At 29.3% G+C, this 16,210-nt stretch overlaps 1 protein-coding gene and 1 long non-coding RNA gene across 5 annotated transcripts; one reads left to right on the top strand and one right to left on the bottom strand.

The window, feature by feature from the left end:
• Positions 1-580: 580 nt before the first annotated feature.
• LOC105434666 lies at positions 581-4,755 on the bottom strand. 2 transcript variants are annotated; one of them, XR_968774.2, is made up of 3 exons: positions 4,600-4,755; positions 3,985-4,435; positions 581-1,278 (listed from the first exon to the last, which is right to left on the bottom strand). It is a non-coding gene; the product is annotated as an uncharacterized LOC105434666 (long non-coding RNA). The 2 variants fall into 2 exon arrangements; XR_968773.2 differs by lacking the exon at positions 4,600-4,755 and having other exon boundaries at positions 3,985-4,582.
• Positions 4,756-6,377: 1,622 nt separating this feature from the next.
• LOC101209850 (UPF0481 protein At3g47200-like) lies at positions 6,378-8,753 on the top strand. 3 transcript variants are annotated; one of them, XM_031880692.1, is made up of 2 exons: positions 6,378-6,499; positions 7,120-8,753. In XM_031880692.1, exon 2 carries the CDS (start codon positions 7,121-7,123, stop codon positions 8,585-8,587), a length of 1,467 nt encoding a protein of 488 aa, XP_031736552.1. In that variant the 5' UTR covers positions 6,378-6,499; position 7,120; the 3' UTR covers positions 8,588-8,753. The 3 variants fall into 3 exon arrangements, with proteins under 3 accessions (XP_031736552.1, XP_031736550.1, XP_031736551.1); XM_031880690.1 differs by having other exon boundaries at positions 7,111-8,753; XM_031880691.1 differs by having other exon boundaries at positions 6,387-6,499; positions 7,108-8,753.
• Positions 8,754-16,210: the final 7,457 nt, after the last annotated feature.

Here is a 16,210-nt window from a genome sequence, read left to right as displayed (position 1 = left end):
ATATATATTAATCAACCATTGGATCATTAAAGTAAAAATTTTCGATAAAAAACAATCACCACCAAAAGCCTCTCTTCTCAAGGCAAAAAAAAATTGTTGGCTTCACACAAAGGGTAAAGGGTTGCAAGATGTAGCACACCACTGACAAAAAGTTTATAATCAGTAGGGATGTTCATTTAAAAAAAAAAAAAAGGGATGTTTTTGCAAGGAAAAGATAATCTTGAAAAAAATCCTAATGCCACATAAACCTATATTACTTAGTTTGAGGTGTAGAATACTAGAAATAATACTCAATCTATGGAGGAAACTACAGCTACTGAAGAAGAACCAGTAGAGAACACAAGTGGAAAACAAACTGAAGAACAACTTGTGCAGAAACTGAAATAGCTTAAGAACAAGTGTAACACCCCAAAATTTTAAGGTATTTCTCTTAACTTAAGTTTTTAAATTTATCATGTTTTAAGGAAATTTAGTTGTGTTTTGATATTTAATGTGAAATGAGGGGGTCTTTTATTAGAAAATAAAAAGAAAAGGGAATTAGAAAGGGAATGATAGTGGTTAAATAATAATATAAGGGGAATTTCCAAAAATAGCAAATTTTACAAAATATTTACAATCTATAGCGAATTTTACCGAATATTTACAACAATTTTATCACGGGTAGCTATTGATATGTTACAGTGATAGAATCCAAAAATTTGCTATAGGTTATAAATATGTCGATTTTCGTGCATCTCTTTCCCCAATTCTCCATCTTCTTTTTGTTATTTTCTCCCTAACCTCACCGTTGTTCTCTATCCACCAAGCAACCGCTGTCTTTCTTCATGCTTCGTCCGACCAACTTTCTCTTCAGTTCTTCGGCCGTTCTTCAGCATTCAACGTCCGTCGTTCGGGTCGCGCAAGCCAAGCGTCAAGCCTCACGTCCCGTTCGCACATAAATCTGTCTCATGCAGGACTCCACTTTCGGTTCCATCAAGGTCACAGCCTCCGTCGCGCAGTCTAGATTGGAATCGTTGGTTCATTGCTGCTCTGATCTGCCTCCGTTTGCGAAGCTTCGCTGCCGCCGCACCTGTAGCTGACGTCAGTCAGTCACGCCATCACACTATGCTGTCACGTTTCCTCATCCGACTGACCCAGATCAATTTTCCCTCGCGTCTGACCGCCGCACATCGTGGAGTGCCGCTGCTGCATTCTTTGTCCGCTGACCGTGAAGCAGCCACTGCCTGTTCTTTGTTCCAATCTACGTGCGTCGATTCCACTTTTTCTAAGTTGCAGTTTCTGCCTTACCATGATGACTATTGGGTTTTAGTGGTAAGTTTGTAATAGTGGGTTTGATGATTCTATGTTGTAGTTTCGTTGAGGTATAATGTCGAATTAAATGGTTGATTAATATTGGAAAAATTGCATACGATACCACATTGTTTTAAAATTTTGCAAATATGACAAAATTTCCACTTATAAAAATACTCTCCATCTTAAATTTGTTATTATTCCTAAACTATCTTTCAATAACTTATTTTTTTCCTCTTTTTAATGTCATACTCATTATTTATTTATTCTCCCAATTTTTAAAGTTCTAATTATTTATTTATTTTTATACTAGAAAAATTACTTATTCTTTCTGTCTTAAGCTTGATTTTAGAATATCAATATTATTGCTTTTTAAGGTCCTAATTATTTACTTATTCTTATACTAGAAAAATTGTTTATTCTTTCTATTTTAATCTTGATTTTAGAATATCAATATCACAATAATTGCAATATGAAATATAATGGTTGTTGATCGGACTAATTTAACTTCATTTATGATATTTTTTTACTTTCTTCAATGTGTATTTTGAGTTATTTCAAATGATTTTGTTTTATTTTTTACATTAATTTTGTTTTGGATTTACTTTGTCTCAGTTTTTTATATTAGTATTGTGATAGTTATATTATATGTATTAGTTGGTTAATATACTTACTACGTAATTTTTCATTTTTTCAAATTTTATGCAGTTCATTAGAGTATTATTAAGTATATGAATGAGGTAACTCAATGTATAATTATCAATTATATCAACAATATATTATTAAAGCATATCAGTAAAGTGAATCATTATCAAGTATATAATCAAGTTTACAATTGTATATCAAGTGTATAAGTAGGACTTCAAGCATATCAAGTGTATTTAATCAATCAAATGTATAAGTAAAGAATATTAAGTGTATCTGCAGTGCATCAGATGTATCAAATATATCATGTACATCAAACGTATCAAATTTGTTGAATGTACTAATGAAGCACAACAAGTTTGTTAGTGGTGTATCAAACTTATAAGTGAAGTCTTTAAGTGTATCAAACTATCAAGGCCTAAGGGGTATCAAGTGTATGAAGAAGAATAAAGTGTAACGAGAAGTATTATTATGTGTATCAAGATGTTTCAGGTGTGTATCAAAAGGTATCAAGTATCAAAGAGTATCAGGTGCAAAGGGTCTCAATCAAACGTATCAGGTGTATCAAGAAGTATCAGCTCCTAATGATTATGAATCCAAGTTCCTTTGAGGAAACTGTAAATGACAGTGATGCTAGACAGTGGATTGAAGCGATGAATGAAGAAATTAATTCACTAAATGTAAATGATGCCTAGATACTAGCTTCCCTACCTAAAGGATAGAAACCAATAGCATCTAAATGGATCTACAGACTGAAGGAAGGAACTACAAAAGGCTCACAACCTATGTACAGGATAAGACTGGTAACAAAGGATTTGACTCAAAGAGAAGGTATAGACTATTCTGAAGTTTTCTCTAATGTTGTTAAACATACTTCTATTAGACTTCTTCTATTCTTTATTGCTCAAAACAACCTTGAGTTGGACCAACTTGATGTAAAGACAACCTTTCTTCATGACTATCTAGATGAAACTATTTACATGGTTCAACCCAAAGGTTTTGAGATTCAAGGTAAGAAAGATCTTTGTTGCTTATTAAATAGGTCAATCTATGGGTTGAAATAATCACCTACGTGTTGGTATAGAAGATGATGACTTTATAACTAGTTTGGGTTTTCAAAAAGTTCATATGATATGTGTGTCTATATAAACTCAACAACCTATAAGGACAAGGTCTATTTTTTACTCTATGCGGATGATATGCTTCTTGTCGAAAGCTATAAAGAAGATTTAGTTCATGTAAAAAATCTTTTAAGTAAAGAACTTGACATGAAAGACTTAGGGGAATCAAGGAAGATCCTAGGGATTGACATCAGTAGAGATAGAGACCTACTGTGAGAAGGTAATCAAGAGGTTTAACCTCACTAATGCTAGACCAGTAACTCTCCCTAATGCACAACATTTTAAGCTATCAGCTGCAAACTCTTTTAGTGATACATACATTGAACACAAACAACAAATGGAGAATGTGCCTTATAGCCAAGCAGTGGGAAGTTTAATGTATTTAATGATCTCTACAAGACTTTATTTATCCTATTCAGCAAGCCTAGTTAGTAGATACATGGCTAATCTAGGAAAGAGGCATTGGGAAGAAACTAAATGGATATTAAGTTATCTAATTTAGTCTAAGTGTGCAAAATTAATCAACCAAAATGCCACAAAATCAGACCTAGAGCTAATTGGCTATGTGGATTATGACTTTGTTAGTGACAGTGATAAGAGAAGAAGTCTAATCGGATATGTTTTTCTCCATGGTCCTAGTCTAATAAGTTGGAAAGCAACCCTACAATCTATAGTTGCTCTCTCAACAACAGAAGCAGAATACATAGCCCTATCTGAAGCAATAAAAGAAGGATTGTGGCTTAAAATACTGATGAAGAATTTTGGAATCAAACAGTCAATTGTAAACATCTATTGTGACAACCAAAGTACCCTTCACCTATTAAAAAATCCACAATACCACAGCAGAACAAAACACATAGATATAAAATTTCATTTCATTCGAGAAAAAAATTGAAGTTGGAGAAATAAAAGTTTTGAAGGTACAAACCTCTGAAAATGCTGCCAATATGCTCACCAAGCTCGTTCCAAAGATGAAGCTACAAAAACGCTTTGAGTTAGTAGACTTCAACTTACGTGAAAAATGATGATAAAGTTAGAAGGTTGGAAGGATCTCAAAAGCTATTAAAGTTGGATGTAAGGTGGAATTTGTAGAAACTTGAATTCCAACAAATTAGTTTTATTTTATGTTATTTTACTCTCTTTTTTTCACTGTAAACACCTACAAATATAAAGGTGTATTCAAAATATTTGCTAGTTTTTCACCTACATATCCTTCACATATAAAGAAAAGAAAATTAAGAAGAAGAAAAATCATTTTACTCATCTTATAAAATATCAAGGAAAGAGATCCATCCCATAGATGTGGCACTTTTTGGCCGAACCACGTAAATCTTGTTGTCTCCTTCTTCTCCTTCGTCTTCATCCGTGGTATGTGTAGTCTACTCCATTAAAACCAAAACTCACAATAAAGAAACCTTAGGGTTTGTAAGACTGAGAACGAAGAAGAAGAAGAAGAAAAAGAAAAGGGTAAATCCTTTCATTTTCCTTTCTCTCTTTTGCTCTCTTTCTTTCTTAACCTGCAGAATAAAGGAGAAATACTTACCTTTATACATGTGTAGATTGCCATCAAAGAGGAACATGGCATCTTCTCCTCCAACCTTTGTGTTGCAAGCTATCCTCCACCTGCCTTCGGCCTAAAATTAAGTTAAAAAAGCCCAACACACCATGGATCTGATCATCTCAACTAGGTTAACATCATGTGACATCCACGTCATCTCCCACTCTCCGAATGACTTTCATTAATAATAAAAAAAAGGTACATAAATGAACTAGAGGAAAACCGAAGAGAAAGGTACAAGAGCAATAAAGAAGATTATTCCCAATGATATTATTTCTCAAAATCTTACATTTGATTTCACACATGCTTCAACTTATTTCTTTTCTTTATTTTATTCATTTTATTCCCATTTTCTTTATCTTTTTCCCTTTAATATTTTAATTAGTAATATTTTCCGTCAAAGCATTTAGCACCTTCTTTTAATTAATTAACCTTCAGACATTGCTTTTGGTTTTTTTTTGTTCCCCTCCTTTAAGCAAACATTCTTTTCTTTATAAAATTTAATGTCAAAAAATTTCGAAGTGCCCTTCCTCTCCATTTCTTCTCTTTCCAACTTACAAATTTAATTTTTAATATGTCATACCCAAACCTCAATAATTAACCCACAACAAATTTTTTTTCTTAATACTCTTATTACTATGATGTTCTCTTCATCGAGAGTGATCTCCCAATGCATTTTGAACCATTTCCCAACAATTACATACGTTATTGGAAAACCCGTGTGTTTCTTGTATTATTGTATAAACTTAACCAATTTCACTAATTATAACCTTCCAATCATAGCTTATATTTGTAACTATATTTGAAAATAAATATTTGTAACTTAGTTATCCATTAAATAAATATATTTGTAGACTTAGGTTAAATATGATTAATTCATGAGCATATATTATTATTATTTTGGTATTTGTAATTAAAGCATGGGTGGGGAATTGATGAATCACCTTTAATCACCAAAATATCATTCTACAACAATATGTTACTTAAACTACAACTTGGCAACGTATGTTTTATTTTGAAAAGTTTCTTTAATTATTACTGCATAATATTATATAATTTATCGGACATTATATAATTGTTATGAATAGAAACAACTATTTAAAATAAAATCTTAAATACACATTTTAAATAGAAAGATACACGTTATGTAATACATTTTTTTAATAAATTGAGTTCAATAAACACAAAATATGAATTGAGTTTATAAGTTGAAATTTATATTCATTAACATTTATGCATTTTAAAATTACAAAATCAAAACTTGGAATCATGTTTTCAAAATTAATTAGTACAATATTTAGATCATAAACTTTGAACTACCACATTTAGCGACCACTTATAATTTAATAGATCATGGTATAATTTATAATGTATAATGTGTATCATTAATATTCTTATAATCTACCTAACAATATAGAACTACGTACATAAACTATTTAACTATATCATCAACATTGTGACTTTAAATTATATCTATCATCAACATTGTGACTTTAAATTATATCTATGTTTGCTTTAAATATTATTATTATTATTATTCTTTCCGTTCAAGTGGCTTTCCATCCACTTTTTTTTTTTTTTTAACTCTTCTTTACAAAGCTTCATTAGGAAGTAATTTGCTTCTCTTTATTCATTTCAAAATTTAAAAAACTACACATGCAAAAGTTTACAAAGTACTTGGTCTCGTAGTGTTTTTTACTCTCCCAAGTCCCACATGAAAACATTTAATTATTCCGTCTAATTATATATATATACACATTCCCTCTTTGTTATCAAAGTTCCAAATCATCTCTCTTACTCAATCTTCTTCTCAAAACTCTCTTTTCAGATTTCTTGGTTACTAATTTTCATTCTATCCAACCTCCATCAAATTTTCCACATAAAGGTACAACTCTTTCCCTTCATTTAATGTCCTTTCTTTCTTTCTTCCTCAAATTTTTACATAAAAGTATAAAAAAAATGGTTAAGTGATATAATACTAAATATATTTGTGTCCATTAACTTAAACGCATTTTAGGTTCGTTTAGGTTAGTGGATGATTTATAGAAACTTTATATATTTTTCATCACCACAGCAAAATAGTTGATAATTTAGGTGTAAATTAAATATAATTATTTATTCTAGACCCTTTATAATAATTGTGTGATTTTTTTAATAATAGAATTTCATTTGTTTTGTCGACGTTATTTCTACAGTAACTTTAGGAAACATGAGAAGCTCCAAATTCCAGTAACTATATATATATAAAAGATACTACCTCTTTTAGTTAAAAAAATTATAGATTAGAAATGGAGTTTATCTTAATGTTCAATCATCCCTATGTTTATTCAATATATTTAGTTAAATTTATATTGTTTAATTTGTATAAAAGAGACTACCTCTTTTGGTTAAAAAAAAATTATAGATGTAGAAATGGAGTTTATCTCAATGTTCAATCATCCCTATGTTTATTCAATATATTTAGTTAAATTTATATTGTTTAATTTGTTGGAGGAGATTTGAAAGCATGGGTATGTTCGGAGTTCAAATGGAAGATAGTGGTCAACATAAAGTGCATGGTGTATCAAACCAAAAGTCTAACAATGTGGTAGAAATTAGTGGAGTTGATCAACAACAACTTATTTGTGATAATGTTGTGATATCCATTGAAAAAATGTTGGATCAAGTGCCTTCCGCTCAGGAGAAACAATGTAGCATCTATCGAGTTCCCAAACAACTATGTGAGATGAATCCTAAAGCCTATGCCCCTCAACTCATTTCCATTGGCCCCTTTTACTATCACGCTCACAAGAATTTGATAGCCAATGAACAATATAAGCTTCAAGGTTTTAATAACTTTTTACATCGTGTTAATAAGATGTCATTGGAGCAACAGGAGCGAACTAGATCATTGAATGATCTTGTGAAAAAAGCTCAAAGTTGGGTGAAAGAAGCTCGAAATTGCTACGCAGAATCTATAAACATGAACGATGAAGATTTCATTAAAATGATGCTTGTGGATGGTTGTTTTATAGTCGAGTTTTTTATACTTGATTATGAAGAATACAAGGAGCCACATGAATCATTATTCCCTCAAATTGAAAACAATGTATCTATGTCATTCTACAAAGAAAGAATCCCTGATATAGATGATGATTTGATTAAGTTGGAAAATCAACTTCCGTTCTTCGTTCTACAACATCTATTTGACCTAATACCAAAACATAATGATAACCCCAACTGCTTCAAACAGCTTACTTATAAGTATCTTAATATGGGTTGGTTAGAAAATTATGAACCATCTGATATCCTATCAATAAAACCGAAGCACTTCATCGATTTCTTAAGCTTTTACTTTGTCCCCCACCATCGGTGTGAGCATGATCAAGAAAGCAGTGATATGAAAGAGTGGAATGTTATTATCCCTCCATCCATAACCGAGCTTTGTGAAGCTGGTGTAACCATCAAGAAAGCAGAAAACACCAAATGTTTGATGAACATAAGGTTCGAAAATGGAATTTTGGAAATTCCACCTTTGCATATTGATGATTACTTCGAACCTATGATGCGAAACTTGTTAGCATTCGAGCATTTTCCAGTAGAGGTGAATAACACGTATGTAATACCATATGTGACATTTATGGACTATTTGATAAGCACGGAGAAAGATGTAAATTTACTTGTGAAGGAAAAAATCATAATCAACGATATTGGTGGAAGTGATAGAGAAGTTTCACAACTGTTTAACAATCTCTGTAAGTTTGTGTCAAGCTCACCTAATGATAACTACTTCAACAATATTAGCGAAGGCTTACGTGAACATTGTGATAGATGGTGGAACAAGGCAAAAGCTTCACTCAAACATAACTATTTCAATACACCATGGGCTGCTATCTCTTTCTCTGCTGCAACCGTCCTTCTTGTTCTTACCATTCTGCAAACCGTATTTTCTGCTATATCTGCCTTTCCTAAATCTAAACCTGATATTCCTTAGCTATACCTCAAATCAATCCATGTACTTTATATGTGTGTATTTCTTTTCTTTTAAGTTTTTCAAATAAATTAAGATCATGTTATTTGTATCCATCCTAGATATGTGTTTGTGAGCATAAGCATATATTTTGTTTGAAATTTAAAATTGTTTTCTTTATTGTTCTTTTTATCAATAACTGTTTAATTTACATTTCTTCCCCTTCAATTCGTCCACTATGATTATGATTATGTTTTCGATAAATCTGTTCAAATATTTAAAATTTGACAAATTAATAGATTTTATTTTTAAAGTTTGATAAGGAGTGGAAGAATATGGATTGAACCTGCATAACTTGAATTACTCAACTCATATATTATAAGAGTTTAGTTGGGTTGGGTTAAAAAAAAATTACTTTTTCGACTTGGGTTGGGTCTTAGGTTGGAGGGTTGAAAATTTTGATTCAACTCAATCCAACCCGAATTAATTAATTAATTAATTATATTATTTAACAAAAAAAATTAGGTATATAAACTTTGAATTTATTGCATAAAATTTTGAATTATATATGTCTGAAATTTAAATGTAACCATTTTAAACTTTTATAACCATTAGAAACTATAAACCAAAAAAAAAAAACTATACAATCCGACAACCCAACCCATATTTTACGGGTTGAGTTAGATACTAAATTCGGGTTATTCGAATTGCCAACTTAAATAATCCAGAAATATAGGTTGAGTTGAGAATGTCTCCCAACCCAAACCTGATTTTACCTCTAATAAATGATGTGAATCACAACGTGAAATCAAAAAGATAATTAAGTATTCGATAAATTTAAAAATTAGGAAAAAAATTGTAACAAACAAAGTTTTAAAGGAAAACACTCGAACTCTTGGCCAAATTCTAAAAACATGCAAAAACAAGTTTTCAAAATTTTGTTTGAATTATGAAAGCAGTACAGTAGAAAGTTGATGACAAAATTATTCAGAATTATATTGGATGGACTTATCACATTTTGTTCTAAATTATAATTATTGAAAATATTTTTTTTAAAGATACGAAAAGTTGGTAGATGCATTTGATCATTTTTACTAAGTGGACACTCTTTTAACACTCTCATCGACATCGTTTCATTAATAATATAGAAATAACAATACATGAAACCATTTCTCCTGCCATAACAGAAAAAGCTTCAGGGCTGGATGGTTTTCCTTTGCAATTTTACAAAGGGTACCGACAATAACAGAAAAGCTCCAGGGCTGGATGATTTTTTAATTATCTAAAATATCCCTACCTTCTTGAAATCAAACTATCAAATGGTTGCTAGCTGCTTTCTACAAAGTTGTAATTAAGCTGAGGAGGATAGCTAGCTGGATCTATAAATATCATCCAACAATCTTATTTTTCTAAGTTAAGTTATGTATTTTGAGTATATGCAGATTTAAAATAAGACAATGCCATGCACACTTAGTGGAAGAAACCAAAAATTTCATCACTCTCATTATGTCATCCAACCTAAACATAGTTGGCAACAGAAGCAACCATTTCAGCCATACATTAGAAAAAGAAAGATCGATCTAAGTCAACTTTAAGGTTATTTATGGCACGAACTTGTCACGAAGTTGATTTAGTATAGAATTGATTAAGTTTCCAATTTTTTTTTTAAATTCATAAAGTTAAAAAAATTACCAGCCATGTGGGTACAGGCTACAACATATCAAGATGAATCTTCCACAAAATCTCTTATTATGAAATGAGAATTATATAATAACCTAACCATGCAACACATTCTACATAAACTAAACTCTCTCTCTCTCTTCCTTTCTTACGATCCCTCAGTTTCGTTTGCTACCAACATTTCTTCCATTTCAATTTCCACACAGTCTAATTAAGGTACTTCTTCTACATATCTTTCCCTATTTTTATTTTGCTTTCTTATATATATACATCCTTTATATTAAATGTCTATTTTGGGCTTTTTTTTTTAAATTAACTATTTCTATCCATTTTTACAAAATTTTAAGAGATATTGTATATTTATCATTAAAAAAATACAAGAAAATATAAGTCAATTAGTGTTTTATTTTTGCTTATGACATTTAACAAACCTAATACACTTCAGAATTATTTGGGAAAAGAAATAGCATAGCCAATGATTATTGCAATATTATAACTTATAAAGATGTGTTTCTTTTCAAGTATCAACTTTACCTTATTCTCCCATAACTGTTTTTAAGGAGGGATTGAAAACATAGATGTATTTAAGTTTAAATAGAAAATAATAGGTTGAATGAAATTCTTTAAAATATTTGTAAAAGCAATAGATGGGATTATGTAGAGAGAGTGTTTTCATTTTTTTTTTTCTTTTTGTTTGCAAATACAGTAAAACGAATCTACCATATAACATTGATAGAAGATGATAAAGATATTGTTCGACTACTATCATCTATGCAGAAATTTTGTTATATATGTTGAGTTTGTATATATATTTTTGGCAGGTTTGTTGTTTAAAAAAATTTAAGAAAAAAAACAAAATTTGATTTTGATTCATTAAGCCTAAGTAGGATCTTGAGATTTGTTTGGAAGGGTAAAGCATTATTGGTGTTTGTTATTTCGTTAAGTATTATTAAAATGTATATATAATTTGGATGTGTTGTTTGTTCTTAAGGAGATTTGAAACCATGGAAATGGAAAATAGTGAGAATCATGATGACCAAGTTTCAAACGAAAAGTAGTGACCAGGTTAAACAAAAGCATTGTGGTCATATTATGATATCAATAAAGAGCAAGTTGGAACAACGGTCTACTGTTAACACGGAATGCAGTATTTACAGAATTTCCAAATTATTATGCCAAATGAATTAGACAGCCTATATGTCCCTCAAGTCATTTCCATCGGCCCTTTTCATCATGGTTCTAAAGATTTGAATGTTACAGAACGTTATAAGTTTCAAGGTCTTCGTAACTTTCTGCGTCGTCTCAATGATCATAAGGAGAAATCATTAGAGGAGCTTACGAAAATCGCTCAATTATCTTGGGTAGAAGAAGCATGTGGTTGTTATATCTATCCAATAGACATGGACGACCATGAGTTTGTTAAGATGATGTGTGTGGATGGTTATTTCATAGTAGAATACTTTATACTTGTTCATAACCAACATACTACTTCAGATGATCATAAGTCCCCTCAAATTGATCCAAACGTTTTGATCTTCTATTTTATCAAGGAATAATTCCTGATGTATATTTTGACTTGATAAAGCTCGAAAATCAACTTCCTTTCTTCCTTCTTCAACGTTTGTTTGAGCTAATACCAAAAGAAAACAACCTCAAATCTCTAATCCCAAATAATGAATTTTCCACCATCTCCTTTCTAGAACTTACATTTCAGTTTCTTCATCTAGGGTGTGCAGAAAATTATGTACAACTTGGTGAAAGAATTGTCTGGTCTAAGTTTGACCCCAAACACTTGGTGGATTTCTTAAAGCTATACTACATATCAAGTTCAGCTGATGAATGTCGTGAAGACAAGAAGATTAGAATTTTAAGCTTCTCCTACTCGTGTTGTCGATATTTGAACATGACTAATAAAGAAACAAGTGAGAAGAAGAAGGTTCATGCAGAAAACGGAGAAAAACAGAGGACTCATTCAATCTTTAAACGGACCTACTCGCCAAAATATTGGACAAAGGGAAAGAATAATTTGTTGAGTAGAGCAGGCTTATGTTTTGGTCGGAACAAGACGAAGCATGAGGAAAATATGTGGATTCCTCCATCCATTACTGAGATCTCTAAGGTTGGTGTCATCGTCAAGAAGGCAAAAAAGTCTCCATTTATAACCAACAACCTTCAAAAATGAGGTTATGGAAATTTACTTTGAAACCATTACTCGAAACTTAATAGCATATGAGCATCTGGACGCAAAAAATTATCAAGAAATGAATGTAATTATAATCTCATATATCTTATTTATGGATTATTTGATAATCACAGAGAAAGACGTGAGTTTACGTGAGAAGGCAGAAATCATAATGAACGATATCAGTGATAGCGATAAAGAAGTTTTAGAATTGTTTAACAATCTCGATAAATTTGTGAATAGGTCAAGTGATCTTAATGTGTATTTTGAGCAATTCAACGATATCAACAAAGCTTTGTTACAACCTTCATTATTGTTCTCAGTCGCCTTCAAACAATATTTGCTATTTTTATCCACTTTCTAGTCAAAATCTATCCTACGTCTCCATTTTTCTGTTTTGTCTTTTAATCATACCCCATTTTTCTTCCACTTTTTATTAATTTGGAAATATATAGTTTAATTTGTTGTATTAGTGATATGCTTTTGGTGTATTAATTTGTTGGAAGTAAACGTTTGAAAAAAAAAAACAATAAATTTCCTAAATTTAATTTGTTTATTTAAAAAGAAAAAATAAGAGAAATGGTTTGGAAATTGAACAAAGCCATGTAAGGTTTCTCCACTTCTCTTCCACTGCACTAAGGTATTATTTACTGGGAAAAAAAATACTTGGATGGTTCCTTGTATATGCACTTATCTTAGTAAACGCAAAGTGTAGTCCAATAACATATTGCTGTATGCTTCCATGTTGCATCTTTTTTTAAATAAATAGTACTAATAAAGAGAAAAAAAATAGAGAAAAGTCTACCAATTAAGAGAGATACAAAAAAGCATCGTAATTACAGAAGATATATTACAAAAGTCTACCAACTTTTCTATGTTCAAACGTCCTTTGTACCACTAACATGAGTATCCCACCATTTCATTCATATATATATTCTGTACTAATAATATTCAATAAATAAACTTCAATTCATATAATTGTGTAAATATAGAGAAAAAAACTACTTTGAGGTTAATTTTCGTTTGAAGGTAATATATTACGGATTTCAAACATTCTAATTTTTTTTTTATATTTATTTATTTTTAAAATTGAACACTTAAAATCTTAAATCAAAGATACCGAAAGATTAATAGGTACATTTGAAGTACATCTTCACCAAGTTAGACATTCTCTTGGTATCCTCATCATCTTCACTTTATTAAAATAGAAAAAGAAATATTTTCATGTAGATCCTTAGACAAAATTTACAAAAGGGAATTGGAGAAAGAAAGCAAAACACACTTATTTGTTCTTTTTATATAGGAGTGAGTGGTGTAAAGCATAATAATGAAACTATTGTTAATTAAGGTTTTAATTTCAAAGGCATGATTGCATGGAGTGTAAGTTAAGCGTAATAATGAAAATATTGATAAGCGAAAAGCATAACCATTATTCACCACCATAATAAATGAAAATAGCAAAACCTTGTTTTCCCCTATTTTGAGAGAATTTCTTTTCTTTTCTTTTTTTTATCTTTTCATTTTTGATGTTTTGATTACACACAATTGTATAATTTCTTTCTACAACAGAACATTATAAATCAACAATTTTTTTCTCTCATTAAACCATTTGGTTATAAATAATTTCATTGTAGCAAAATGAGTACTAAAGTAACTATTACACCTCATATTGTGTTACATATTTATTGTATGATTTTGTTGTATAAACAACTTCTATAATTTGGTTGTAGAGAATATTAATTTTCCTTGGATGTTTTGAAACTTATATATATATTTATAATTTGGTTTTAAAAAAATTATAAAGCAAAATATATATATAAGATGAAAAAATATGAAATATAAAAAAAAATTAATGTAAAATGACAAAATTCATAAAAGTATAATGATAGATGAATGTTTTGATAGAATTTAAACTTTTGATTTAGTTTACTATATTTAAGAATATATAAAAAAAAATACTAAAATAACAAAGATGAGAAATTAAAAAAAAAAAACAGAACGAATTAATTATAGAAAAAGATTAAGTGTGTTGAATGGACTAAAAAGACCATAAATGATTATTAAATACTCGAATAGATTGAAATGAATAAAACAACGAGATGAATTCATTTTTACAAATTAATACTACACTAAATTTCACTCCTTTTTATTCATTGAGTTCAAATTTCACATCCTTTTTCTCTTGGTATTTTAATCCTATCTTAGTATTTTATGACATAAACATTATACTTTGTATATAAAACTATCTAGTCTTGGAATAGTTTATCAATTTATTTATGTAAACATTTTATTAAATTTACAAAGTCATTTTTACAACAAAAATTTAATTGCTATAAATTTGTTTAAACTTATTATATAATAAGATTTAAAGACTAATAATTGTTACAGAATTAAATTTAAAGAAACTAAATTGCTGCATACAATAAAGTTAAAAAACTAAATTGTTATTTAACATCAACACATAATAATGTAAGATAATAATGTCAAATATATAAAAATGAGTTTTTTGATACAATAATTTTCTAATATATGGCAAATCTTTTTTCTTTTCAGTTTAGTGAGTTCTTTGGTTGAAAGATTAAAATATACATTGGAAAAGCTGCAAAAATAGGGAAAATATATATTATATTAAAAATTGTATATTTAACAATGATTTTTTTTAATTTACAAATATAACAAAAAAAAAACATTATTCCCACTTTACTCATGTCTTTTCATGTATAAATACACACATAGACACACTAAATTCTAGTTGTTTTTTACTTTAATAAATACTAGTTTTTTCTTTTTCTTTTTCTTTTTTTTTTATATTTAAAGTTGAATGGGTTCTTCTTCTTTGATATATTATTACTACTAATTCACACATTAAATACTAGTTGTTCTTTTAATAAGTACTAGTTGTTTTGTTTTACATTTAAAGGCATTGAATGTGTTCTTCTTATTTGATATATTATTACTACTAATTTTCACACTAAATACTAGTTGTTTTTAAAGTAATTTTTTATAAACACTAGTTGTAGTTTTTCTATAAAGACGAATTGTCTTTTTTATATATATAAAGACTAGTTGTTTTTTATAAGCACTAGTTGTTATTTTTTTATATATTTGATATAAATAGTAGTCGCAGTAGTTGTTGAATTTTGAACAAGTTTGCCCCCAAAATGAAAATTTCCTCCAATTCAAATCTCCCAAAGTTGTAACTAATGAAGCTGAGAAGTCAGGTCTATATATATCATTAAGAAAAAAGTTGATAACCCAATAGTCTCCTTCCCAAGTTAAGCTGTGCATTTTCAATTATATGCAAATTTATACACACTTTCGGCAACAAACCAAAAATTTCATCACTCTCATTTACGTCATCACCCTAAACATAGTTAGTGTCACCACAAGACATCTCAACAATAATGATGCTATTTATGAAACAATATAATAAATAAAGTAAACTCTAATAATATAATTAACTATATGTAGCAATAATTTTTTTAAAATTATAAATACAAAAAAGTCTATTATAAATTCTGTCTAATAGTATATAGATCATTTCTTTGTATCTTAATTATACCATTGATTTTCTCTCTATTTTTCTCACACAAACTTCTCACCAACCCAATTTGGAATAGAATTAATTGTGTTTTCCATTTTTTAATATTGATCATATACTTAACAATTTGAGATTATTGCAAATTTAGCAATTAAATTTAAATTAATTAAGTATATAGCACAATTTTAAAAAATTTGTAAACATAGCAAAAGTTGTCAAATTCTATCACTGATATACCATATGA

Source organism: Cucumis sativus, chromosome 2 (assembly GCF_000004075.3).
Source record: "Cucumis sativus cultivar 9930 chromosome 2, Cucumber_9930_V3, whole genome shotgun sequence".
NCBI lineage: Eukaryota > Viridiplantae > Streptophyta > Magnoliopsida > Cucurbitales > Cucurbitaceae > Cucumis > Cucumis sativus.
The sequence above is the reverse complement of the archived record's forward strand: the minus strand, read 5'-3'. Positions and strand labels throughout refer to the sequence as shown.